At 39.3% G+C, this 27604-nt stretch overlaps 1 protein-coding gene across 2 annotated transcripts; it reads left to right on the top strand.

Moving 5' to 3' along the window:
- Positions 1 to 5424: 5424 nt before the first annotated feature.
- Positions 5425 to 25735, top strand: PSMA6 (proteasome 20S subunit alpha 6). 2 transcript variants are annotated; one of them, XM_055418248.2, is made up of 7 exons: positions 5427 to 5596; positions 18212 to 18306; positions 18678 to 18759; positions 19488 to 19643; positions 22238 to 22416; positions 23655 to 23749; positions 25506 to 25735. In XM_055418248.2, exons 1-7 carry the CDS (start codon positions 5521 to 5523, stop codon positions 25561 to 25563), a joined length of 741 nt encoding a protein of 246 aa, XP_055274223.1. In that variant the 5' UTR covers positions 5427 to 5520; the 3' UTR covers positions 25564 to 25735. The 2 variants fall into 2 exon arrangements, with proteins under 2 accessions (XP_088685612.1, XP_055274223.1); XM_088829486.1 differs by lacking the exon at positions 23655 to 23749 and having other exon boundaries at positions 5425 to 5596.
- Positions 25736 to 27604: the final 1869 nt, after the last annotated feature.

Raw genomic sequence — 27604 nt, 5'->3', positions numbered from 1 at the left:
AGCCAAGCCCCATAGCAAGGGTGGTAGAGAATCCAAAGATAAAAAGTATTCCGGCTCTGCTCGTCTTTCTTTCTGTGCTACACTGGGTCTCTGCTGCTGTGCACGGGCTCACTTTTAGTTGCAGTATGCGGGCTTCTCATTGTGGTGGCTTCTCTTGTTGTGGAGCACAGGCTCTAGCATGCTGGCTCAGTAGCTCTGATGCACAGGCTTAGCTGCTCCACAGCATGTGGAATCTTCCCAGACCAGGGATCGAGCTAGTATCCCCTGTATTGGCAGGCAGATTCTTAACCACTGGACCACCAGGGAAGTCCTGCTTTGCCAATCTTTAGTGAAGCCTGTTACAGATCTTTTAAGTTAAACCATATGATTACCAATATGTGATGCTTTTGACCTACAAAAATGGCCATTTTATTTCGTTCAGGGTAATAAAAATTCAAATTATATGCACTGGGCATATAGGGGGAAAGAGGCAGATTGGTGAATCTGAGCTTCTTAGCTGAGGAGATGGGAATGAGAGTCTTTACAGGAGGAACAGGGGTGTGAGGGAACTGGAGAGCTTGAGGAGGGATCAGGCAGTGTATCTCAAGAGCTGTGCCATGGAATGTAGCCCTGCAGTAGAAATAGGAGGATGAATTTCAAGACAAGGCTGAATGGCACAGGTCAGCTAAGTTCAAGACTAAATTTTATTGAGTAGCTCAAAGAAGTCTGGGCACAGGAGCAACTCAATGAGACGTTGCTCAGGAAAATGATTCCAAGAGTGTGATCAACAGGAAGAGACTCTACTGTGCCAGACAATGCCAACTGGTCTTAATCCAGGCAGTGGCAGTGGGAGTGAGAAGCAGAAGGAGTTATCCTATAGGGAGAATCAACAGGATTTGGTGACTGGAAGGTAGCAATCACAGTCATCATCTAATGAGTGCTTATTATGTGCTAGGTATCTTGTCTAGTATACCTCACTTTCTTGCCTTCTCTCATCTAATCTCCTAAACAGCCCCCATAAAGAGAATCCAGCTGTGAAGAGGTTGCATAAGGTCAGATATCTGGTAACTGTCACAAATGGGATTTAAATTCAAGTTTAAACATAAAGGGATGCACTCCTAGCCCCTGTGCTGTAAGGGAATTCATTCAACTAATACTTACTGAGCACTTTAATATATGCTAGGTATTGTTCAAGCTGCCTGAGCTGTTCAGTTCAGTTCATTCGCTCAGTCGTGTCCGACTCTCCGCGACCCCATGAATCACAGCACGCCAGGCCTCCCTGTCCATCACCAACTCCCGGAGTGCACTCAAACTCATGTCCACAGAGTCGGTGATGCCATCCAGCCATCTCATTCTCAGTCGTCCCCTTCTCCTCCCGCCCCCAACCCTTCCCAGCATCAGAGTCTTTTCCAGTGAGTCAACTCGTCACATGAGGTGGCCAAAGTATTGCAGTTTCAGCTTTAGCATCAGTCCTTCCAATGAACACCCAGGATCGATCTCCTTTAGAATGGACTGGTTGGATCTCCTTGCAGTCCAAAGGACTTTCAAGAGTCTTCTCTAACACCACAGTTCAAAAGCATCAATTCTTCGGTGATCAGCTTTCTTCACAGTCGAGCTCTCACATCCATACATGACCACGGGAAAAACCATAGCCTTGACTAGACGGACCTTGGTTGGCAAAGTAATGTCTCTGCTTTTTAATATACTATCAAGGTTGGTCATAACTTTCCTTCCAAGGAGTAAGCGTCTTTTAATTTCATGACTGCAATCAGCATCTGCAGTGATTTTGGAGCCCAAAAAAACAAAGTCTGACACTGTTTCCACTGTTTTTCCATCTATTTCCCATGAAGTGATGGGACCAGATGCCATGATCTTTGTTTTCTGAATGTTGAGCTTCAAGCCAACCTTTTCACTCTCTTTCACTTTCATCAAGAGGCTTTTGAGTTCCTCTTCACTTTCTGCCATAAGGGTAGTGTCATCTGCATATCTGAGGTTATTGATATTTCTCCCAGAAATCTTGATTCCAGCTTGTGCTTCTTCCAGCCCAGCGTTCCTCATGATGTACTCTGCATAGAAGTTAAATAAGCAAGGTGACAATATACAGCCTTGACGTACTCCTTTTCCTATTTGGAACCAGTCTGTTGTTCATGTACAGCCTGAGCTGTACAAGTGAACAAAACAAAGATTCTTGCCCTTTTGGCCTTGGGTTGGGTGAGGAGAGACAATAAACAGTGAGCAAAATTATGAATTATATGGTGGAAAAGGAGAGCAGAATAAGAAGGATCAGAATTACCTGGGGAGGTTTGGGGGAACAGACAACTATTGCAAGGTTTTGACTCTGAGGACTTGGAAAATGTATTATGAGGGAAGGGAACTAACTGGCTTGGGAGAAAAGAGATGGAATGAGGTGCGTTCTGTTTTAAACATGTTGGGTTTGGAGGTACTATGTGTCTCAATGTGAAAAATACCCCATAGGCGATTAGAGAAGACTCAGCACTAGAGACTGATACAGCCAGAGACCCAGTTTTGAGGAATTATCATCATAGAGGAGGTTGTTGAGTGAGTTCACCCTCTGATCAACCTTACAGAGAAGTTGTTTTATCTATGACTATTCAGGTGAACTTTCGGAGTTACAGTCTAAGGGGCTTGTTCAGAGTCTAAGAAAAAAAAGTACTCAGTGTCAGGAGGAGTTGGTCCTGAGGATAGGGACCTAAACCTAGGAACACCTTTCATTAGGACACTTGGGAATCAGAGGGAGCCGGAAAGTATCCTATGTGCCAGAAATGATGTCTGCACTTAGTATTTTCTTAATTGAGTTTCAGTTTTGGATTTTCTTTTTCAGTAATGAAATAGAAGTTTATTTTTAAAAAAATTACTCTTGAGACATTAGAACTTCCTTAAGAAACTCCTTAGGGGGCTCTTAAAATTTTTTTTCTTTTAAATGGAAAGTGAGTTTATGAGAAAATACATTAAAGAGGTAAGAATTCCTTCTTCAATATTACTTGCAACTGGTATTGAAGTGCCAGAATCTTGTTATAGCTGGCTTTCCTGGTACACAAGCTGTTGGGCCAGCTACACTAGTTTAACATCTGGTTTCCATTTTATAGTCACTAAATAGAAGTGTGTGTCTTGAGGTAGGTCAAAATAGACACATTTTACAATTTCAAAAGTCACTTGCTGTTCTCCCAGAGCTACCTTGCCTGTTTGGAAATTATTCTCATTACTTCATCTACCACAAGCCTGCTTTGAGCTTTGTCCCTTCCGTTCTTGTTCATTATCAATCAAGGCTACTGATTCCTTTATTACACCTATATTGCCTATTGTTAACCGCTCAGTCGTGTCTGATTCTTTGTAATTCTGTGGTTGGGAAGATCCCTGGAGTAGGAAATGGCAACCCACTCCAGTACTCTTGCCTGGAGAATCCCATGGATGGAGAAGCCCGGTAGGCTACACTCCACAGGGTCGCAAAGAGTCGGACACGACTGAGCGACTTCACTTTCACTTTTCTTTTCACTGTGGACTGTAGCCCACCAGGCTCCTCTTTCCATGGACTTCTCCAGGCAGGAATACTGGAGTGGGTAGCCATTCCCTTCTCCAGGGGATCTTCCAGACCCAGAGATCTGTACCTAGGGCTCCTGCATTGCAGGCAGGTTCTTTACCGTCTGAGCCAGCAGGGAAGTACCATTACACCTATATTTCAACCTCAGTTCCACTTTTAAGACAAAACTGTCCAGAGCTCCTGGCCAAAGGAAGATCTTACCTGGCCAGAATAAAATTCTGCTCTGGAGTGGCTAGCAACACCCTCTCCCTTGTGTACCTAAAATTAACGGGCTACTGCCAGAGCAGTAGGGCTACTGCCTAAAATTACTGGCTACTGCCAGGGCTTCCCTGGTGGCTCAGAGGGTAAAGCATCTGCCTGCATTGCAGGAGTCCTGGGTTGGAACCCTGGGTCAGGAAGATCCCCTGGAGAAGGAAATGGCAACCCACTCCAGTACTCTTGCCTGGAAAATCCCATGGCTGGAGACGTCTGGTAGGCTACAGTCCATGGGGCTGCAAAGAGTCGGACATGACTGAGTGACTTCACTTTCACTGCCAGAGCAGCTGCGATCCATTTATTTCTCCCTCTCATAGCAGGAAAGAAAGTGGTTGGATAGAAACTTGTCATTTACAGAAACGTGGATGAACCTAGAGACTGTCAGAATGAAGTCAGAAAGAGGAAAACGAATATTGTATATTAACGCATGTATGTGGAAATAGGAAAATGGTAAAGATGATCTTATTTGTTAAGCAGAAACTGAGACACAGAAGTAGAGAACTAAGGTATGGATGGATACCAAAGGGTGAGGGAGGGGAGTGGGATGAATTGAGAGACTTGCATTGACATATGTACACTGCTGCTGCTGCTAAGTCGCTTCAGTCGTGTCCGACTCTGTGCGACCCCATAGACGGCAGCCCACCAGGCTCCCCCATCCCTGGGATTCTCCAGGCAAGAACACTGGAGTGGGTTGCCATTTCCTTCTCCGATGCATGAAAGTGAAAAGTGAAAGTGAGGTCGCTCAGTCGTGTCTGACCCTCAGCGACCCCATGGACTGCAGTCTTCCAGGCTCCTCCGTCCATGGGATTCTCCAGGCAAGAGTACTGGAGTGGCGTGCCATTGCCTTCTCCGACTACTACTGTGTATATTGCTTCCCTGGTGGCTCAGACGGTAAAGCGTCTGCCTGCAATGCGGGAGACCTGGGCTCAATTCCTGGGTTGGGAAGATCCCCTGGAGAAGGAAATGGCAATCCACTCCAGTACTCTTGCCTGGAAAATTCCATGGACTGAGGAGCCCGGTAGGCTACAGTCCATGGGGTCGCAAAGAGTTGGACACGACTGAGCGACTTCTCTTTCACTTTTTTCACTGTGTATAAAATAGATAACTAATGAGAACCTACAGTACGGCACAGGCAAGGTCTACCTGGTGCTCTGTGGTGACCTAAATGGGAAGGAAATCCAAGAAGGAGGGGATATATGTATACGTATGGCTAATTGACTTTGCAGCACAGCAGAAACTGACCAAGCAATGTAAAGCAACTATATTCCAGTTGAAAGAAGGAAGGAAGCAAGCAAGCCAGATTAAGAACGCCAGCAAGCCATATCCAGGCTAGATATACAGGTTCCCAAACTAACGAGACTTCAATACGCGATCACTCAGAGAGGTAAATCACTACTCGAGGCCCCGGAAAGCTTTTTTGCTCTTGCTACAGTCAATTCATTCTCCAGATGAAAGTTCTAAACCGCCACGAGCTGAACCTCACCTGCAATCTTCAAGCCGCCCACATGTGGGGCTGGCGCAAGCTCAAGTCGAAGAACCCGCTCTTCCCCACCCCCACCAGAGGCGGGGCCTTGGAGCTCTCCCCGCGCTTGGGACTTAATTCGGTGCGCAAGAGCGGAAGAAGCCCGCCGATGCCCCGGAAGCAGTCGTAGCAACTTCCGGAGGGGCTTGTACGTCTGGTGCGGGAGCTAAGGGGCCCGAGGTTGTGCTTGGATTAGTGGTGCACCATGTCCCGAGGTTCCAGCGCTGGTTTTGACCGGCACATTACCATTTTTTCTCCCGAGGGACGGCTCTACCAAGTAGGTGAGTGAATCGCGTTTGCCTTTTGTCCACTCGAATTGCTCTGTCATGGTACGGCCTGCAGCAGGAAGACGCAGCCGGAGTTTAGTCCCGGCTGAAGCGTGGCCGGAGCTGGGACTGGAAGAGGGCCGAGTCCGTGTGGAAGTCCCTTGATGTTCCCACCGCTATCCCCAGCCTGAGATGGGACCCTGAAGGCGGAAGGTCTCGGGCTGTCGAGGGCAATCGACCGCTTTGCCTGGATACTATAACGAGTTACAGGAAGGTAGGGCTGTTTAGCCAGAATGGGCCCAGCGTCTATAGCCATCTAAAGGGTAATTGATTCCTTAACCTTCTAGTGAAAACGTTTTCTCTTCGTTTTCCTTTGCTTGCAGTATAGACTTTCTGGTCCCTTGGTTAATTACACGTAGACTTTCAGAACCTCTGTGTGTCAGACGTTGTTCTGGTCCTAGGGGATGCAGAGATGTCACACCCTCACTTATACTGAAGCTCGCGGCTTAAAGGGAGTGACATACGTAAACAAATGGATAAAAAGCGCCAGATTACTGGAGTTCAGAACATTTGTGGAAAACTGGTAGACGGGATGAGTGGCCATCAGCTCTAGAGCTGCTCTTGAAACTAAACATCCTGCCTTAACCCACGTCTGATTGGGTGCTGCTGTAATTTAAAAGTTGGTTCTGAATTGTAGGCGAGGTATAGTGAACTAACTGTTTCTTGAAGAACAGCTTCACTGGAAATAAACCCTAAAGTAGTTAGAGTTATTCAGAATAGCAGTACATTTTGGATGATCAAAAAGATGTCAGGGTTTAGGCTGTGATTGGAGAAGTCAGTATTAGGAGAACCTGTTTACAACTGGCCGGTGATGTTTTTGAGTGAATTTAGCACCCCAGTGCCTTGGTGAGGTCAGTGATTGTGCTTGGAAATCTTAAGGAGGGAGTTGGCCTATAAATAAGGTTCTCTTCACAGTGTAAATGTTAGAAATAAAGATAACTTGGAATGAAACCAGACTACTGTATGGTTACGTACTGGATATAATGTAGCAGGAAACAACATCATATAGGGTAATTCGCTAACCCTTTTAACTCATCCCTAGTTGAAAAATATGATCTGAGATGAAACAGACGATAACTGTATCTTCAAGGAAGTTTCATTTTAAAAGTTTCCTTCCTGAGTTTTAAAGACTTCTGTATTGGCTGTGCTTTGAATGTATTTTTTCATGGTTTTTAATATGGGTACAGGGAAAGTCCGTTAAACTAGACTTTTGTATACTATATTGTAAAATCCAGTGATAGGCTTTAATGCTTCCCAGATTTGGTGAGTTGAAAGGCTGAATATAGTGTCATTTTAATAGTTTAAAAAAACTTGGAATAGAGCATGCAATTCAGAACAGGTTAAATATCTAGACAGAATAACTTTAAGCTTTATCTTTGTAGCTAACTCCCTCAGCTACTCAGGACACTGATTAGACATTGTTAGGAGAGGGAAAGTGAAAGAATAGTATGATTAAGCAGTGTAGTGGTGAAGTGTTTAGGCCCTGGAGCCATAACTGGATTCAAATTCCTGCTCTGCTTCATAGATGGTGCTCACCTGGGCAAGTGATACAACTTTAGCCTTAGTTTCTGTTTTCAAAGTTGGCCTAATGATTCCTCCCTTTTGTGGTGGTTTTGAGGATTGAATAAAGTAATATATGTATAGTGCTTAGGACAGTATTAGGTTCTCAGTAAATGTTATTTTTTGTTTGATTCTTTGGCCTTTTTGTGTGTGTGTGTGGTCTGTTAGATTAGTAGCTCTATAGACATGGACTGTTTCTTTTATGGTCCGTCCATATTTGATTCTCTAATGAAATATACGTACATTGTCACAATGTTGTGAATATTGTTTGTTACTAACAGTTTCTAAACTTAAGAATCTGCCAAAGACAAAACATGTAAGACAGAGTGCAAATTGTTAACGGTGACAGTGGAAAAATAGTAGAAGAAAAATAGGGAGATGACAAGGGAATGGAAAGTTTAGTGGAAAAGATTAAAGATGTTCCTCATCTTCTGTAGTTGGGATTCAAAAGATAAATGTAGTCTAAGGTTGATACTTTTAAAAAAAATACAGGTATAAAATTAAAGTTATAATATTATAATTATAAACAAACTGTTGACGGTGTTTGTTCTCAGGGAGTAGGGAAATTTTTATTTTTACCTGTACACTTTAATAATTGTTGAAAATTTTCTCTTGATGTGTTCAAGAGGGTGTGTGTGTGTGTAAACTGTAGAGCTATATAAAGAGTATTTGGCTTTGAAATCCAGCTTCAGGAATTGCATACGTTATCAGTGGGGAAATAGGTCCATAAACCTGGCTACTTTAGAGCCCCTGTCTTCTGCCTTTCTGCTGGATATGTCTGGCAAGGGAGATGGGAGCAGTCACTTGAATTTGCCTCCCAGGTGAAGTGAGTGCTGCCTGGTTGTTCCTGAGAAGGGAGCATGCTGATAAGAAACAGGAAGGAAATGGACTGGTAGAGACAGACTGGAGAGGATGGTTTTCTATTGAAGCCAGGATTCCTGGGGAGTCCTAACTCCACACCAACTAGAGGAAGAATAGAATTTTACATATACTACATATATAAAATATAATCCCATTTACCTATAGATGTAAAGTACTTAGTGTCTGTCACATAGTATTAATAAGCAGTCAGTAAATGTTTCTGTGAGGAATGCTGTTAAAATCCCTCACAGAAACATGGCTGATAAAAATGGAAGTTTTTTCATCTCTGGAGTTTCACAAGTAAATGCACTTACTTACTTACTGTTTGCCTCTTTTGCTGTTTAAAAAAAAAAAAAATTCTTGTTTTGGGGATTTCCCTGGTGATTCAATAGCTTAGACTCCATGCTCCCAATGCTTGGGGCCTGGGTTCAATCCCTAGTCAAGGAACTACATCCCACATGCCGCAACTAAGAGTCTACATGCCTCAAATAAAAGAGCCTGTGTGCCCCAACAAAAATAGAAGCCCTCACATGCACAACCCAGACTCAGTGCAGCGAAAAAATAACAATAATCATAAGAATTCTTGTTTTAAAGTAGTGTTTCTCAACCCATATATCTCATGCCCTCCTTGGATCTGATTTGAAATTGAATGTGTACATACATACATATTTATGTATATATATATTCGTAAATATATACATATTCAGTTCAGTCACTCAGTCATGTCCGACTCTTTGAGACCCCATGAACCACAGCACACCAGAGCTCCCTGTCCATCACCAACTCCCGGAGTCCACCCAAACCCATGTCCATCGAGGTGGTGATGCCATCCAACCATCTCATCCTCTGTCGTCCCCTTCTCCTCCTGCCTTCAATCTTTCCCAATATCAGGGTCTTTTCAAATGAGTCAGCTCTTTGCGTCAGGTGGCCAAAGTATTGGAGTTTCAGCTTCAAAATCAGTCCTCTCAATGAACACCTAGGACCAATCTCCTTTAGGATGGACTGGTTGGATCTCCTTGCTGTCCAAAGGACTCTCAAGAGTCTTCTCCAACACCACAGTTAAAAAGCATCAATCCTTCTGCGCGCAGCTTTCTTTATAGTCCAACTCTCACATCCATACATAACCACTGGAAAAACCATAGCCTTGACTAGACAGACCTTTGTTGACAAAGTAATGTCTCTGCTTTTTGATATGCTGTCTGCTGCTGCTGCTACGTCACTTCAGTCGTGTCCGACTCTGTGCGACCCCATAGACGGAAGCCCACCAGACTCCCCCGTCCCTGGGATTCTCCAGGCGAGAACACTGGAGTGGGTTGCCATTTCCTTCTCCAGTGTGTGAAAGTGAAAAGTGAAAGTGAAGTTGGTCATAACTTTCCTCCCAAGGAGTAAGCGTCTTTTAATTTCATGGCTGCAGTCACCATCTGCAGTGATTTTGGAGCCCAGAAAAATAAAGTCAGTCACTGTTTCCACTGTTTCCCCGTCTGTTTCCCATGAAGTGATGGGACCGGATGCCATGATCTTAGTTTTCTGAGTGTTGAGCTTTAAGCCAACTTTTTCCACTCTCCTCTTTCACTTTCATCAAGAGGCTCTTTAGTTCCTGTTCACTTTCTGCCATAAGGGTCGTGTCATCTGCATATCTGAGGTTATTGATATTTCTCCCAGCAATCTTGATTCCAGCCTGTGCTTCCTCTAGCCCAGCCTTTCTCATGATGTGCTCTGCATATAAGTTAAATAAGCAGGGTGACAGTATACAGCCTTGACGTACTCCTTTTCCTATTTGGAACCAGTCTGTTGTTCCATGTCCAGTTCTAACAGTTGCTTCCTGATCTGCATCCAGGTTTCTCAAGAGGCAGGTCAGGTGGTCTGGTATTCCCATCTCTTTCAGAATTTTCCAAATATTAAAAGTTTACAAAAAAGTCATGGGATCAAACTCTGCTATGTTTTCAACCTCATAACTGCCCCTCACACACACACTCCCCCCCCCCCCCCCGCCACACCACCAATATTTTTAATGACCCCACCTGCTTGAAAAATCACCATCTTGAGGATTGTAATATTAGGAGGCACTGTGAAATGAGAAGCACTTCCTGCTTAAGTTTAAAGGTTAGGGAAAGACAGAATGGCAGTTTCAAAAAAAATCTTAACGATAAGATTCTAGTTGTACAGCATTCAAATTGGATGTTGACATATCATGCAGAATACCTGCCTTGTCCCAGTAGAACACCTCTTATTTTTTTGATAACCAAACTTCAAAGAATGTAGAAGCCATGTTTCTCCAGCCAGTGTTTATATGGGGGGAAATATTTTCCATAATTCAGCACAGGCTTTTGTTTGTTTTTAAGCAACATCTATTTATTTTCTCCCAGTTTTGTAAGTTAGAAGTCTGGTAGACTTAGGGTCACACCGGCTGAAAATCACAAGGAGGCTGCATTGTTGGTTTTTTTTTTTAATTTAAATTTAGATTTGTTTTTTATTGAGGTAACATTAGCTTATAACATTATATAAGTTTGTGTGTACAACATACTACATCATGATTGCCACCAAAAATTTAATTTCCATCTCAGTACAGCATTTTAGACAAAATTATGGGTGAAAAAATCTTGACTTAGATTCCTTTAATTATCAGAATTTCAGAATCACCTGTAGATGCTTCGCAGTGAGTGCCCATAATGGGATGTGCCTCTCTGCTGTTGCTGGCATCACACGAGCAGCTCCTGTTGTGAGCCACTGTCGGGCATTGTGTGCTTGTCCTGAACATTTTGTCACAGTACCTTTTATATTTAGCCCTTGTTTTTTCCTAGTGTTACAGAAATGAGTCCTGGAAAAGTTGGAAAGTGTTGGGAAAAATTGTAGGGGAGGAAGCAAAGTGTATGAGATTACTGTGGAAAGAGGGGTCTATATACAGACAATTGTTTATTAACTATTTATAATCAAGGATGCAGTTTTCATTCTAATGTAACGGTTTGTTGTTAGATTGAGCCCTCTGAACCTGCTGGTGTTTGACTGCTTTTTTACCTGTAAAACTAGCTCTTTCATGTGGTTCAACCTAAGATATATATATATATCCTAATATATATATACATACACATATATACCGGTAACTTATTATGTATTTAAAGATTAAGAAATTGAGGACTTGAGATGAACTATAATCCATTATAATTTTTCCTATTTAAAAAATAAGAAATGAGCTATCAGTTCTTTTCTTGCATCATCTTGGACATTCAAAAACAGATTACTGAGATTAACATAGCAGTGTTTGCTAGTTTTGTAAGTTTCTGAAATTTATCCAGAAAGCAAAATTTTTAGTAATGGAAATAAAGTGTTTAATTACTGTTTCTGACATTTGAATTCCGACTCAAAACTAAATATGCCTTTTAAATACTGCCTATAAACTTCTGTTTTTTAATTGGCCTTCATGTTCTCCTCTGCTGTAAACTGTGATATTACTTTTACCCTACCAGTGTTTCTTTTTAATTACTATCTCTAGGTTCTTTACCTGACAGTTTCCATTTTTATAGAAGTTACTATATTTTATGGTGGTGTAATTTTTTTTTTAATTTAAGTTGTAGTATAGTTGATGTACAATATTATATAAGTTTCAAGTGTGCAACATAGTAATTCACAACTTTTAAACATTATACCCCATTTATAGTTATTATGAAATATTGGCTATATTCCCTGTGCTGTACAACGTGTGTCTTTATTGCTTATTTTATGCTGGTGGTAGTGTTAAAATGGGGATTCATTTACGCAAAATCTTACTGAAAATTACACTGTAATGCCACATGGTAAGTACCAAAATATTGGTACAGAGAAGGGTACTTTAGGAAGTAACACTGACAGAGCCAGGAATGTTTCCTTAGAGGAGATAAATTGATCTACATGAAAATTAGTTAAGGAAACTTAGGGAGACCTGTGTATTGGTCAGTCAGGTGTGGCTGGAGCAGACAGTGACAACTGGAAAAAGATTGTAGCAAAATTTTGAAAAGATTTGGATGGCATGCTACAGTTTGGACTTTGTCCCATGGATTTTGGACATAGCCAGTAGAAATCATTAAGAAGAAGATTATTAAGTAAGATAGCAGAAGAGTTGGGTGTAGAATTAGAGTTAAGAGTAGAAAGGGACAGGTGACAGGAAGACCATTTTGGAGAGGGTTGTTCCAGTAATCCATACAAACAAAAGTAGGTAGGATAGTACAGTGGCACATGTATTCATAACCCAGCTTTAATGACTGTCCGTATTTGTCAATTTCAATTGTCATTTGTCAGTCTCAAACACTTAGCCCTCTCTGCTGGAGTATTTTAAAGCAAATCCTAGATACAAGAGTGGACATTTCTCTGATAAGAGGAAAGTGAAGAGTTAAGAATGGTACCCAGGTTTGTAGCTTGAAAACTTGAGTGGTTAGTAATCTGAGATAACTATAAGAAGTAGGAGATAAATAGCAGGAATTTTTGGAGGGGGCCCGCATCTCATGGGATCCTAGTTTCCTAACCAAGGATTGAACCTGAGCCCCCTATTGTGAAAGTGTGGAGTCTCAACTACTAGACCACCAGGCAAGTCCAGGAATGATATTCTTAACTAAGAACTGCAAAAATTCAGTTTCTCAGATGCACTAGCCGTATTTCAAGTGCTCAGTAGTCACACGTGGCTATTGCCTATTATATCGGGTTGTGCAAATACAGAACAGTGCCTTCGTCACAGAAAGTTCTGTTGGACAGCAGTAGTCTCTGTAGAGGAGGAGAGGACTGGGACCCCTTTAATGGATCTTTGCTAATTCATAGGCACATTCTCTGTTGAGAAACATTTCTTATATGTAAAAATTTTTTTATATTTTGTGGGAGCAAATTTTAATATGTGGTGAGAGCCATAGCTCTTTTCCTTTGGCTTTTTATGTTTTGCATTATTTAAGCTGAACAGGTAAGTAATGCACATGAGTGAAACCAGCTGGTGAGACAGGAGGAGGAGCGATGGGAACTCTGAAAAGCTGCAGAACACATGTCAGCCCTAAGTGACTTTTGCTCTGCTGGACAGTTGCTGTGAGGGTCAAATGATACCAGAATTTTTTTCTGAGAAAAAATAATCCTGCTTTTATTTTATCAAACTTTTAGTTAATTAAAATTTTCCTAGAAAACTGTGTATTCTAAACCAATTTGAGTAAGCTGGATTGGATCCATGGCCAACCTTTGACTTAGTGTCTACTGGTTGCAAATGTAATTTTAAAGCTCCTTGGTTCCTACTTTCTTTGACTATCCAGTCTGGTAGTGGAGGGGGAAATAACAGTAAAAATGCTAAAATTACTAGTGAAATGGGAAATGCTTTGGGAATTCAGAGAAAGGGTTGAGGAATCCCTTCTAGGACAATCAGAGAAAGTGTCCATGGGAAATGGAGGACACTTGAGGGGAAAGACAGGCATTAGCTAGGTGGAAATAAGAGTGATAGGGCAGTCTAGAGAGGACTTGAAGAAGCAAAAAGTACATTGTAAGAGGAGAGATGGTAAAAACTGCAAACTTATACCCCTCCATATCCATAGACAGGCTTCCCATGTGGCTCAATGATAAAGAATCTGCCTCCCAGTACAGGAGATGCTGGTTCAATCCCTGGGTCGGGATGATCCCCTGGAGAAGGAAATGCCAACTCACTCCAGTATTCTTGCCTGGGAAATATGAACAGAGGAGTCTGGCAGGCTACAGTCCATGGGGCTGCATAAGTGTTGGACACGACTTAGTAACTAAACAATAACACCCATAGATGAAATATTTTTTAGGCCAAAATTGTGTTCTGAACAATCAGGTAGTAACAGCTGGCAATTGAAAATGTACTGAAATTAAGTGAGATCAAGGATAGTGACCCAGTTATTAGACTCAGATATACATCTGTATAGAAAAGGTTGTTCCTGATATTTATCTCTGTAATATCTATAGTGATAATCATTTTATTACTGATAACTGGTCATTTGTACTCTCTCATTTTCTAGATTAGTATGGCTAGAAGTTTTTATTAGTTTCCTGTGGCTGGTATAACAAATTACTACAAACCTGGTTGCTTAAAACAACAGAAATTTATTCTCTCACAGTTGTGAAAGCCAGAAGTCTAAAATCTGTATCATTGGACTAAGATCAGAGTGTCAAGCAGGGCCATTCTGTCTCTGGAGGCTGTAGGGAAGAATGCTTCCCTTGTCTTGTCCACTTCAAGAGGCTACCAGCATTTCTTGGCTTGTGGCTCCTGCTCCATCCCTCTAATCTTCAAGACCAGCATTTGCAAATCTATGTTTGCAGGTTCTAGGAATTAGTACATGGATATCATTTGGGAACTGTTTTTCATTATACCAAAGGGTTTATAGTTTTGTTGGTTTATTTTTCAAGCAATCAATTTTTGACTTTGCTCATGTCCTCTTTTATGTCTATTTCATTGATTTCTGATCTTTATTATTTCTTTTTTCTAATTTGGTTTTATTTTGCCTTTTTCTAGCTTCTTAAAGTAGAAACTTAGGTTTGCAGTGTGCACCTGGGGGCCCTAGCCGCTTTCTGACTGACTATTCACCAGAGGCCACCAGTGGTTCTTGCCACAGAGCCACTTACCAGTCCAGCAGGAAGAAGGTCTAGAGTGACTGCTTGCAAGATAGTCTTATGTAATCAGGAAGGTGCCATCCCATCGCCTTTGATGTATTCAGTTAGAAGGGAGTTAGAAATTTTGCCCATACTCAGGAGAGGGGATTACACGGAGATGTGAACACCAGGAGGCAGGTATTGTTGAGGGGAGGCCACCTTAGGATCCGTCCACCATAGCGGTAGAATTCCTTCTGAACACTTTCAACTGCATCCTGCAAGTTTTGTTATATTTTACCATTACTATTCAGTTCAAAATATTTTAAAATTTCCTTTGTGATTACTTCTTTGATCTATGAATTATTTAGAAGTATGGTTTTAAATTTTCAAATTTAAAAAATTTCCAAAATATAGGGTTTCTAGCACTTTGCAATAACATCCGTTTCCCCTGTGTGCCCACTCCATCCCAGGCTAATCGACTTTTTTCATCCATTTTGTAAAGTGTCTCCAGTTGTGAGCATATATTTGAGTCTTGCTTTTTTATCCGTTCTGACAACAGTTTATGCTTTTCATTGGAGTATTTCATCTATTAATATTTAATGCAGTTGTTAACATGGTTAGATTTCTCTTTTTTTGACGTGGTTAGATTTTAACTTACCATTTTGTTTATTTCTGTTTGTCTCTATTTTGTTTGCTTGTTTTTTCCTCAGTACCTCCTCCCTTACCTTCTTTTTGATTATTTGAACAGTTTTTGGAATTTCATTTTAACCTATTAGCCTTTTGGCTACATCTTAGCATTTTTTGGCCTTGTTTTAAGGATTATAATATATATGCTTAACTTCTTCCCATCTTTCTTAGAGTTAATGTTTATCATTTCACAAAAAATGTACAAGCCTTAAAACATTGTAAGTCAACTTACTCCCTTTCCTTCTATAAGTAATACATCTCCATATTTTACAAACTTCATAAATGTTATAATTTTTGTTATGTATTTTTAAATAAAGAGAATAAAATAAGCCTTTTATATTTATCCAGATATTTACCATTTATTGATGTTTCTAATTTCTAAAGATTGGAGTTTTCTCTTGATACTATTTTCCTTCAGCCCAGAGAACTTCTTTTAGCATTTTTGTTGCAGATCTGAAAGTGTCTGTTTTACTTTCATTCTTGAAGGATGTTTTTGTTGAAAATAGAATTCTGAATTGATGGTTTTTCTTTCCACAATTTGAGGATGTTCTACTCTCTTCAGATGAAATCCATGGAATTTAAATCATTGTTCTCTTGTATATAATCTGTTCTTTTTCTCTGTTCTCAAAGTTTTCTCTGCTTTTGATTTTCAGGAATTTGACTGTAATGAGTCAGGTTTCTTTTTATTTATCCTGCTCGGAGTTTGCTGGATCTTCAATATGGAATTTTATATCTTCTGCCAAATTTGGAACATTTTAACCATTATTTCTCAAATTTTTGTTTCTGTTTTGGGTCTCATTCTTTCCTCTCCAGTTAAACACAGTTATACCTGTTGATATTCATCTGCAGACTTGTATTTTTAAACCTGTTTTCTCTTGTTTAAAATTGAGTAGGGAATTCCTTTGTGGACCACTGGTTAGGACTCCATGCTTCCACTGCAGAGGCACGGATTCTATCCCTAGTCTAGGAACTTTACCCCACATGTCATGTAGCAAGGCAAAAAACAAAAAGTATACTTTGATTCATTTTTCGTAGTCTTTGCTATATTATCTCCATTCTGCAGTTAAGTCCATTTGGTGAATTTTTAAATTTTAAATTGTATTTTTTAGTTTTGTAATTTCTACTTTGTTCTTTTGTACTTTACTGATATTTCTTACTTCATCTTGAATATTTTTATTATGTCACTGAACATAGTTTTAATAACTGCCTGCTAATACAACATCTGGATCATCTCAGGGTTGGTCTCCTGTCAGTAGATCACATTTAACTATGTTTTGTTTGTTTTGGTTTCTTTTTTAGTATGTTGAGCAGTTCTGGATTATATCCTGGGTATTTGTAAATGTTAGATTGTAAAGACTGGATTTTGTTATGTTCCTCCTTCTAGCAGGCAGTTAATTGATGGCAGCTTAAATCTCACCTTAATTCTTTATCCTAGCTAAGATGCTTGGAGTCTGCCTTTTGTTATGTGTGGTTATGGAGTCAGCCAGAGATTGGGGCAGTAACATGGAGGCTCTCCCTCGCTGCCTCTCCTTTCTCTCCCTCATTCGCCAGCAGCTGTGATTACTCCCCCACGCTGTTCTCTAGCTCTTCAGGTCAAAAGGACTGAATTTTCTGTGGGTGTTTAGCCCAGACTGGGGCCTGCAAGCAAGCTGCAGTTCATGAAAATGGGAGATTGACCCCACTCCATTCCCTTCTTCAGGCACTGACTCCCGCTCTAGAATCTGTGTACCTTTGGCCTCTCCTGGTATCTTTGGGCAGTTATTGTTTTGGCTAGAGTTTATAGTTTGTCTGGAGGGGATTGATGTGGTACAGACTTTATTGACCATATGAAAAACAGAACTGAGAAGCATAATGAAACATATTTTAGAAATTATTTGTAGTATAATGAGATGGTAAAAACAAGTTATTATAATTTGATAAAGGATTTTTATCACAACTCTTATTAAAGGAAATTCTTTGGTGTTATAAGTAGTATCTTCCTTAGATGAGCCTCATCACCAGTGGCTTTTTGAACCAAATGAGACCAGGCCTCAGACCTGGTGTGCAGAGTAATACTTGACAGAATCTTGAAAGCGTTTATTATGTGTCAGATGTAAATAACAACTGGAGTAGTAAGTGATTTTTTTCTTCTATATTTCCTCTGTATTTTCTGCAGTGAGCATATATTAAATTTTGTTGCAGTTTTCCTGATTACAAAATATGTTTTTATTAAGTTTAAGTATTACAGAAATAAACAACATTGAAAGGGATAGTCTCATCTGTAATTCTGCCCTCCATAGGCATGCTCAGCTAAACCACGTGGTACCAAAGTAGTTTGTTTTTATAAATCACTTTGATCAGCTGTTTTAACGTAGGAGTGGTTTGACAGCAACTAGCGAAGTGCACAAGCTGTAGTTTTTTATAGATAAACTAAAGAATCCTATAGGTAGGTAACGTGACAGTTGCAAAAAACATGATCCAGAAATTTTCAACTTGGTTGAGGGGGTAAAAAAGACAGAGTAATCTAACAGCAATTAACACTGCATACAATTAGTTATTGACCAAAAGTTAATAGAAATAGTAAATCTTGAGAAAATGTAGAGCACCTAAATTTGACCCAGGAAAACCAGACGTGGTAGGAATAATGGCTATAAAACAGATTTTTTTAAATGATAAACAATTGACAAAGATTTGATATGATAAACATTGTTTATTGGGAATTTAGTGTTTGCTTCTGATGAAAATTATCAAAATGAAAAGAAATACAGTTGGTTTAATCATGGTTTATTATCATCATTATTTGACTTTGCGTATCTTAGATGGCATTCCATGTTAGTTTATCAAGCTATTTATTTTTAATGACTATTTATTACTCAGTTGCATGGAACTATGATAATTTATTTCACGTTTTAAAAATACTGTTCTATTTTCCAGAATATGCTTTTAAGGCTATTAACCAGGGTGGCCTTACATCAGTAGCTGTCAGAGGGAAAGACTGTGCAGTAATTGTCACACAGAAGAAAGTACCTGTAAGTAGTACTGCCCAGATAGGCAGTTGTTGCAGAATGCAATGTAAGAATGTCTCATGAGTTTGTACAAGGGTGTATTATTATCTTTATATGTTAATGTTATTTTTGTAAGCACAGTGGCATTTCTAGGTCTTTTGTCTTCAGGTACCTCAGAACACACTTTGGTTAGCTAAAGTTCTTGCCCACAGAAAACATATCATCTTAAAAAGGAAAACAGAGTAGTGCCCACACCTCCATTTTTTATTGTTTTTAACTGTAAAATCAACAGAAGACATTTATAGTTCATTGTTATAATTCCTTAATGGTTTTTTATCACTACACAGAGACCTGTGATTTTTTTTTTTTTTTAATTATCTTGATTTGTTCTTTAGGACAAATTACTGGATTCCAGCACAGTGACTCACTTATTCAAGATAACTGAAAACATTGGCTGTGTGATGACAGGAATGACAGGTGACTGACTTAATACTTACTTAGATTTGTTATTCTCTTCAGATTATTTTTAATTTTAAAAGGCTTCCCTTAATATCTGATTTGCAGTCTTCCAAGGCTAGTATCAACCTTCAGAGTATTGTGTGCTTTTTTGAAACCATAAGTTTAATAGAATTAGATATCTATGCTACTGTCAGGGAAACTGAGTGAGGACCCTCTCAAAAATGATTTATTTCATCTCTGAAATGGTTTATTAATTTATTTCATCTATGATATGGTTAACAATTTAAGGGGACATAAGTCAGTATATCTCAAACCTGGTGATAGTGACACTGGTTAGAAGTAGGTGGACAATTGTGAAAATAACTTTGGGTTTCTGTGTATTCTGAAATCAAGGGAACATTCAAGCCTACAAAAAGATGGAGAGAAACCTTATTCTTTCTTCTTATACCTTGTTCTTTGGGAGATTATTAGACACTTTTAGAAATTATTGTGATGGCTGATGAAGAGTTCAGCATAAAAGAGCAGAGCTATGTATAGGACTTCCATCTTTTACATTTTTTTCCTTTTTTGTCACATACTTATTGCTGAGTCATTCACTGTATGTTGGTGGGAGAAAAAACCATTGTGGACCACTTCTGCTTTCCTTAAGTCATAATGAGATACATGTCTATGTTGGGACAGTTACCTGGCTTTGAAGTTCATTCTTTCCTTCTAATGAAATAAACCTTTGTTTCTTATGCTCTAAGCTGACAGTAGATCCCAGGTACAGAGGGCACGCTATGAGGCAGCTAATTGGAAATACAAGTATGGTTACGAAATTCCCGTGGACATGCTGTGTAAAAGAATCGCTGATATTTCTCAGGTCTACACACAGAATGCTGAAATGAGGCCTCTTGGTTGTTGTAAGTATGCAAAGAAGTCTGCCAAATAATTAATGAATTCAGATTGTTTTTTAGAGAACATGCATTAAGAAAGTTATTTCAGTAAGACTTGGGTTTTGAACATGTGGTTTGGAAAATTATGAAAGGTGAGAAAAATCTTTATAATCAGTGGGTGTTGGAAGAATAGGTTTCACAGCAGTATTTTAGGCACTACCTTTAAACATGAGACGCTATTAGGCTTTTGTAGTGGAGAGTCCACTGCAACTCCGGATTACTCGTTCAGTGAGAATGCCTGAATTAGGCATCGAAACATTGTAGTTGTTTCTTTTGACCACCCTGAAGATTCAGGCTCACACAGGTATGCCTCTGATTCATATACTTTATATTTTATATTGTGTATGCTTTTATATATTTTATATTTCTGTTTTATATACTTTGTATTCATATAAAGAAGAGTAAATTTCTTCTTTTAAAAAACAAGTAAAATTTTATTGGGAGAGAGGTAAGATTTACTGATTTAAACTTAATGGAATAAGTTAGCCTGGAAAATTCAACATGTCTGTTTCAGACAGCATGTCATTTATGTATGAGAATTAAAGCAGTCAGTGTAACGACTGACCTGTTAAACAGTCTCCCTTGATTTCTTCAGTGATGCTCTTCTCCTCTGCCTCCTCACTTGCCTTAGTTTATCCTCGTCTGCTGGTCCCTTAAATTCATCAGGTTTCTCTCCTTGGTCCTCCTGTCCTGTCTTGTCTGGGTAATCTCATCCGCTTTCATGGCTTTATTTTACTATCTCATCTGTATGCCAGTCACTCCCTCATTAGCTTTATCCCAGTCTCTTCCTTCATGTCCCACAGATGCTTCAGACTCGAAATCATTGCTGTTTTCCTACTCTCATCCTCAGCTTTTTTCCCACCCCCACCTCCCCTTCCCTGGTCTTCTATTTAGTCAGACTGTTAAGCTTTACTGCAGAATATCTGGCCCTTCCACCTCCTGTGTCACTTTTTCATTGTCTCTTGCCTTTGCGACCTATTTTACCACCTTTCTTCCTTCTTACTCTTTCCTAGACTGTTCCATATTGCTACCTGAGTTGTCATCCCCTAGAGTTTTGTTGTTTTGTTGTTAATATGATGTGCAGGGTCCCTTACAGTTTATTCCCAAGTTGCCTCTTTCTTGTGCTGCATTTCTCTTTCTCCTGAAGCTACTGTAATACATGGATCTTTTTGTCATTCCTGGGTGTGTCCTGACCTTTTGTGTCTCTTTGTGTGTGTTCCTTTTGCCTTGATTGCCCTTCCTTTCCTTATCATGTGTTACACCCTGCTCATCTGGAGTAAGGAAGTGTTAACTAACCCCCCCATCCCCCCAGGCAGTAAGTGGGTATCTCTTTTATGGTGTCCTTCCCTGGTGACTCAGATGGTAAAGTGCCTACAATGTGGGAGACCCGGGTTCGATCCCTGGGTGGGGAAGATCCCCTGAAGAATGAAATAGCAACCCACTCCAGTATTCTTGCCTAGAAGATCCCATGGACAGAGGAGCCTGGTTGGCTACTGTCTGTCCATGGGGTCGCAAAGAGTCGGACATGACTGAGTGATTTCACTTTGGTACTTTCTATTGTATGTCAAGTATCAAATATAAAGAAATGTTATGGATAACATAAGACACTATATTAAAAAGGTTCAGATGGGGTTAAGCCCTTCTTTAAATACTTTGTTACCTGTTCTGCTGAGTAGGGGGAAGTTTGGCGGCGGTGGTGATCTTAACTGTATGTCGTTATAATAACATTTATAACAAGTTATGTGTACAGAATTTAGAATTTGGCTTATGTTGACTAATACAGGAATATATATTAACAGTAACAAAGGGGCGTTATTGAGATGAGCAGCTAGTCCCCAGGTTTATTTCACTTAGGGCCAGCGTTCCCAAGGTGAGTTCCATGCACTCTCAGTTCTCTGGAACCTTAATAGGTAGTTCCTAAATTTTTTTTAAAAAAAGTAATCTGTGGTCAAATAAATTTAAGAACTACTGAGGTAAAGTAGATCAGCTTACAGCAGAAGATTTTAGAACACTTAATATGCTTTTGTATATTTTCTAAAAATAGTATGTGAAAAGTCTGTTTTCCAAATTTATCTGACCAGTTAACATCTTGAGGTGTTGGGGTTTAGAGGAACGTACTTTAGGTAATAGCAGGGATTAGAAAATTGTTTGTATGTTACATTTGTGATCATTCAGACCTTTAAAAAAATCTGTGATAAAACCTTTTGCAAAGTGGAGATTTCTTACCTAATTTATCTGTGGTGATAAACTATGTTTTGTTACTAGTTTTCTTAAAGCAAAACATTAAAAAAAATTTTTTTTAAAGAATTCTGAAATTGGCTAAGTTGATTTTCTTTGCTTTCATGAGTTGCCTTTTCTATATAACATCATTTAATTTCCACATTTATTGAGCACTTACTGTCTGTCCCACATGAAAAAACCTATTCTCAGGAATTATATATATGTATATATCCTAAAATAGCCAGAGTAATGATTAACAGATATGTGACAACACCATGAGAGACGAAATCTGGTTGTATGAAGGTTTAAGATATATAATGAGGGTCTTTCTTTCTGTTTAGGTATGATTTTAATTGGTATAGATGAAGAACAAGGCCCTCAGGTATACAAGTGTGATCCTGCAGGTTACTACTGTGGGTTTAAAGCAACTGCAGCAGGAGTTAAACAAACTGAGTCAACCAGCTTCCTTGAAAAAAAAGTAAAGAAGAAATTTGATTGGACCTTTGAACAGACAGTGGAAGTAAGTTAACTGAAAGGAGCTGACCTTTTTTTAATGCTGTATAGAATAATGAAGATCGTTGCATAATTGACAATCTTTATAAGCTATTCCTGAGAAATTCATGATATCCAAGTTTGTCAGGTTAATATAAAATTGGTGTCACATGGGAACAATGAGGACTGCTTTATTCATCTAATTCTCTGTATCATACTGTATTTGAGACTGCTTTCAGCAAAACACATAAAATGGGAAGATATAACTGAGAATCAAGTCAAGACCAAGCTGAAAACCTGCATGGTTGCGATTCAAATTAGACTTAAGCTAACTGGAAGCAGAAGTGAGAAAGTTGAGTCAGTAATGTTGCTCTTATGGTCCTTTAGGAAAAGCAGTCACACACCGAGTTTTCAGGGAAGCAGATATCTTCATAGTAAAATAGTATGCTCACAGGAGGACTTGACAGAGAAATTATAACTGGAATGCCTAGAGTCAGCGTTAAGCAGTATTCTTGAGGGGATTGTTGGTTATGATTGGAAAGTTTAAAATTGACAGGACAAGCCAAAATTCTTATACAAGTACTTAGTAACCTTATACTAAAGAAGCTTCTTATTTATTGCTAAGAAGTTAAAAACAAAATTTTAGTAAATTGTTGAAAAGAAGGTCTAGGATACAGCAGTTCTGAAGACTAACCTGATTCTGATAAACAAGAAAGGAAAAATTATCATTTAATACTTTTATGTTTGCTTGGCAGTATTGTCATATACTAACAGGAAATATGAATCTTGTTCTTATGTGAGAGTACTGTTTAGATGTCTATTAAGGTTTTTTTTTTTAATTACAATTCATAGTTACGAGAATTAATTAATCACATGTACAAAGCCACTTAGAACATTCTTAAAGTGTTATCACTGTAAATTCCTTAAAAGAAGGCTGTATTCATCTTTATCCTCTCCGCATCTCATTCCAAGCACTGAGCATATTGTCTGGCATGTAATGATCATCGGGTAAACAGACTGTTTTGTCTTAATCACCCTATTTTTCTTGTGAGACGCCTTTCATTTATAGCTCAACTTGGTATAAACAAGTTTCTTGTTATTAGCAGGCAGCATCTTAGAATTAAGCAATCTGTGTGGCTGTTGAACTACCACCTCAAAAATGAATAGCTTGTGGTTAATTCATGAGTTGAATAAGATTAGGATGAGAAAAATCTTGGAATCTCTGAAAAATTCTGTACTATTTTAAATATTGATACTTTTTTTCAGACTGCGATTACTTGCCTGTCTACTGTTCTGTCAATTGATTTCAAACCTTCAGAGATAGAAGTTGGAGTAGTTACAGTCGAAAACCCTAAATTCAGGTGAGATATATTGTTGGCTAGGTATAAAGAAGTTTGCCAAGTGATAAATTCCAGTGAAAGGCGGAGGTGTGTTGGTTCATTCGTTCTATAACTTGAAGAAAGAACACTTTTTGAACTAGAGTTAGGTTTTCCCCCCAGCACCTGAGCGATCTGGTTTTGCTGTTGTTGTCGTTTATTATTTCTTTAGCTGAGTCGGGTCCTGGTTGCAGCGCACAGCGTCTTCGTTGCACACACTGGTTGTGTGTGGGCTCCGGAGCTCACAGGCTAGGTAGCTTCAGTGCACAGGCCCAGTTGCTCCGCAGCCTGTGGGATTTAGTTCCCCCATCGGGGATTGGACCTGCATCCCCGATTAAGGTGGATTCTTAACCACTGGACCACCAGCAAGGTCCTGAGAGGTCTGTTTTGAAACTTATTGGATGTCTCCTTAAAACAGACATAACTGCTTTTTTTCTCATTTTATTTATTTTATACCTAATACCAGAGGTGATGTATAATAGCCTCCTTTATATAAGGAGTAAAGTAAGTATAAGTGTTTTTCTTTTTTTAGCTTAAGGCCAATAGAAATTCAGCTCCAAACTAGTAGTTTTCAGATGGAGCTTTGATTATTCAGTGGTTATTTAAATGGAGCTTTGAAGAACAATATGAAACACTGGTGTACATCAGACCCTACCTGGATATCTTTGAAACCCCCAGATTTTGCATATAGCTAATTGAATATGTGATGCTAGACTGGATGCTTGTCTGTTCTTACTCACAGCTTCCATGAGTCAAATCTGTACTGGGTGCTTAACATGTTATCAGCTCACTTAATCCTCCCAGCAAACCTGTGAGTTGGTTTACTTTTACCATGAATCTGAATACTCTTGTGAATAGAGAACGTTTCTGTTAAATCACAGATGCAAGGGACCTGCTGGAAGGCTTGTTAACTGTTACGTCTATTTACTCTTAGGTTGGAATTAAAAAAACACATGTCAAGGTTAGGGCTGAGGAACAAGAGTAGTAAACTAAGCTTAACCAGACCTTTCAGAGCTTCGTTAGTACATTTTTCTAGTTTGTCCTTTTTGCCTTCGGGTAAGTGATATAAACTTGAAAAATTTATAGAACTTTTTTAAAAAACATAACAATTCCCCTTTATCCCCTGGAGGAAAAGGTTGCCTTTTTTTTTTCTTCTTTTATTTTTAAAGCAGTAAAATTCCAGCAGGAACAATTTCTCTGAAGGACCTCCAGTTAGTTCTTGTGTTCTATTCTGAGACCCTTCTATAAACTTTAAAATCTTTATTTTCATCTACTAGTTAAATAAGAAACCAGAGAGCCTGTGTCTTCAGAAAACTCTTGTATCATTTATAAATTTTGGTAGTATTTAAATAATAAATAGAATATATATATTTATATATATAAGTAATACCTAGATAGTAAGTATTTAAATAATAAGTATAAACAACTGTATAAACTACTTGCATGCATACAAAGTCACTTGAGTTGTGTCTGTGCATCCCTGTGGACTGTAGCCCACAAGGCTCCTACTGTCCATGGGATTCTTCAGGCAAGAACACTGGAGTGGGTTACCATGCCCTCCTCCAGGGCATCTTCCTAAATCAGGAATCAAGTAAGTATCAACCTATCAAATTGGGTGATAGGTACACAAGAGGTCATTGCTACCCTACTTTTGTGTGTTTGTGTGTGTGTATTTATTTTGTATAATAAAAGGTTTTCAAAAAGTAAATAGCTGTGGGGTTTTTTTCCCTTTGCCTTCCAGGATTCTTACAGAAGCAGAGATTGACGCTCACCTTGTTGCTCTAGCAGAGAGAGACTAGACACTGTAGTTAGTTTACCAAATCCGTGACGCCACTTGCCTGTGTGTTTGGTAACAACAGACCAACATTTTGGGGGCCCCTCGATTGAAAAAGGAACCTCTCCCACTCTTGCTGCCACTGAAATGGTTAGGACTCTGTCTGTATAAATAAAACCAGTGTTTTTGGAAAATAATCGCGTCCTGTCTTTTTTACCTCGAATTTCAAGTATTAAGTCTTCAGTATGTGCAGCCTGTTAAATAAATGTTCACCACATTCACATGGTAGTTTTTATTCATTTTTGTTGAGAGATCCACGTTTCTTTGGCTTAAGGAACTTAATAGCCAGAAATTTAAACTATAGCTTGTATGGCATAATTAATAAATCACAAACTAAAACTTTGGTTTCAAAACTTGCTCTGACTGTAGTAACTTGGCATGGGACGCGGTCTTTTTTACAATTCCTCATTCATTCCTGAACTTGAATTCCAAGTACCATTGGAGGTTTTAACTATAGTAAAATGATTAGCATTATTGATCTTCAGTAGTTGAGGTACACATTTAATCTATACTCAGTAAGAACCAGCATTTTTAAGAGCAGAAATTGTAGTTACCTTTGGGAAGCAATAGGGTTAGAAAAGTTGTAGAAAGTGTATTTTCTTTGCTGCCTTAAGATTGATTATTTAAAGCAGACTTTAAGAAATTGGTCTATAGTAAAGAAGAGATACCACCATAAACAACATTAAGGTAAAAAGAACAAACTATATTCTGAATAATCTTTTTTTGAATTAAGTGTTTAAACTCCCCAGAGTAGATCCCTGGTGACCTCAGCCACTAATTGTTATGTAAGTATGTGGTTAGTAGCTCAGTCATGTCCAACTTTGCAACCCCATGTCCTGTAGCCTGCCAGGCCCCTCTGTCAATGGGATTTCCCAGGCAAGAATACTGGAGTGGATTACCATTTCCTTCTCCAGGGGATCTTGACCCAGGGGTCGAACCTGCATTTCCTGCATTGGCAGGCGGGTTCTTTACCACTGAGCCACCTAGGAAGCCTCACTAACTGTTACAGAGGAAATGTCTAAGGCCAACACATTCCATGTTCTTGTTTGCACCGGGTGAGTCTGGTGCTGTTGATGTTACCTCAGGCAGGTGAGCATGACTGCTGGTCTAATACCAATCCCTGTAGTCAGCTGCTCCTGTTCCTGCAGCCAGCAGGCCCACAGAAGGGGAGCAATGTGAACTTGTGACCACTAGATGCAGGAAACTTCACCGACCACATCCTCTTTAGAACTGAGTCATGAGTTGTACTGTGTCCTAAAAGGGAAGCAGGGTTCTTCCGATTCTGAGGCTGCTGCCCTGGGATTACCCATCCAGATCAACTAGGCTCTATAAAGGTGCTGCTTTCATTTTGAAAGTGGAGTCTGTATGAAGAACTGCTCTCTTGAAAAGACTCAAATTCTGTACCCTGACGGCCTTGAGTGGCTTCACCCTCCTGGATTCATGGGTGAGAGACTAGCAAATAACTGGATTTTTCTATAAGAAAATAGCTTCTGGTGTAGAAAATGGAAATTTACTCATTTGTTAAGTGTTAACACAATACAAAATCTAGATGAATTAAGTAGTTTTAAGTTAAGCAATATTAAATTGGTTATTTTATCCTTAAAAGAACTAGAAGAAACAGATGAGTTTTAAGTATGCAAACATTCAGTGCTCTAATTCTGTTTTTAACAGAGTCTTGGATTGACAACAGGGTTAACATGGAAGTCTTATTCAAATGCTAAAAAAAATGTTAAAACTAAAAATTTTTACCCAAAAGGCATTTTGATCAACTCCTAGTAAGAAATATGCAGTTTGAATGCTGACATTCATGAATATGAAGCTCTTTGGGTAAACATACGGCTTTCCTCTTTTGGTACCCACATGAAGAAACATCTTTTACCATTTAGATTACATGAACAACCAACTAGGTACTCAGCTTCCTCACTAGCCCCAAATCTGACATTCAGATATGTGCCACAACCAAATTACTATATTAAGGATCTTTAGGGTCTCTTAAAGAATCAGAA

This window comes from Moschus berezovskii, chromosome 21, assembly GCF_049115385.1.
Source record: "Moschus berezovskii isolate FMDL1 chromosome 21, NW_MosBer_1.0, whole genome shotgun sequence".
Lineage (NCBI taxonomy): Eukaryota > Metazoa > Chordata > Mammalia > Artiodactyla > Moschidae > Moschus > Moschus berezovskii.
The sequence above is the reverse complement of the archived record's forward strand: the minus strand, read 5'-3'. Positions and strand labels throughout refer to the sequence as shown.

Excerpts from the sequence above, each read along its gene's own strand:
- PSMA6 (XM_055418248.2), top strand. The coding sequence starts at position 5,521 with ATGTCCCGAGGTTCCAGCGCTGGTTTTGACCGGCACATTACCATTTTT. Across the intron at positions 5,597-18,211 it reads GGGACGGCTCTACCAAGTAG|AATATGCTTTTAAGGCTATT; the intron begins GTGAGTGAATCG and ends TCTATTTTCCAG. Across the intron at positions 18,760-19,487 it reads TGTGATGACAGGAATGACAG|CTGACAGTAGATCCCAGGTA; the intron begins GTGACTGACTTA and ends TTATGCTCTAAG.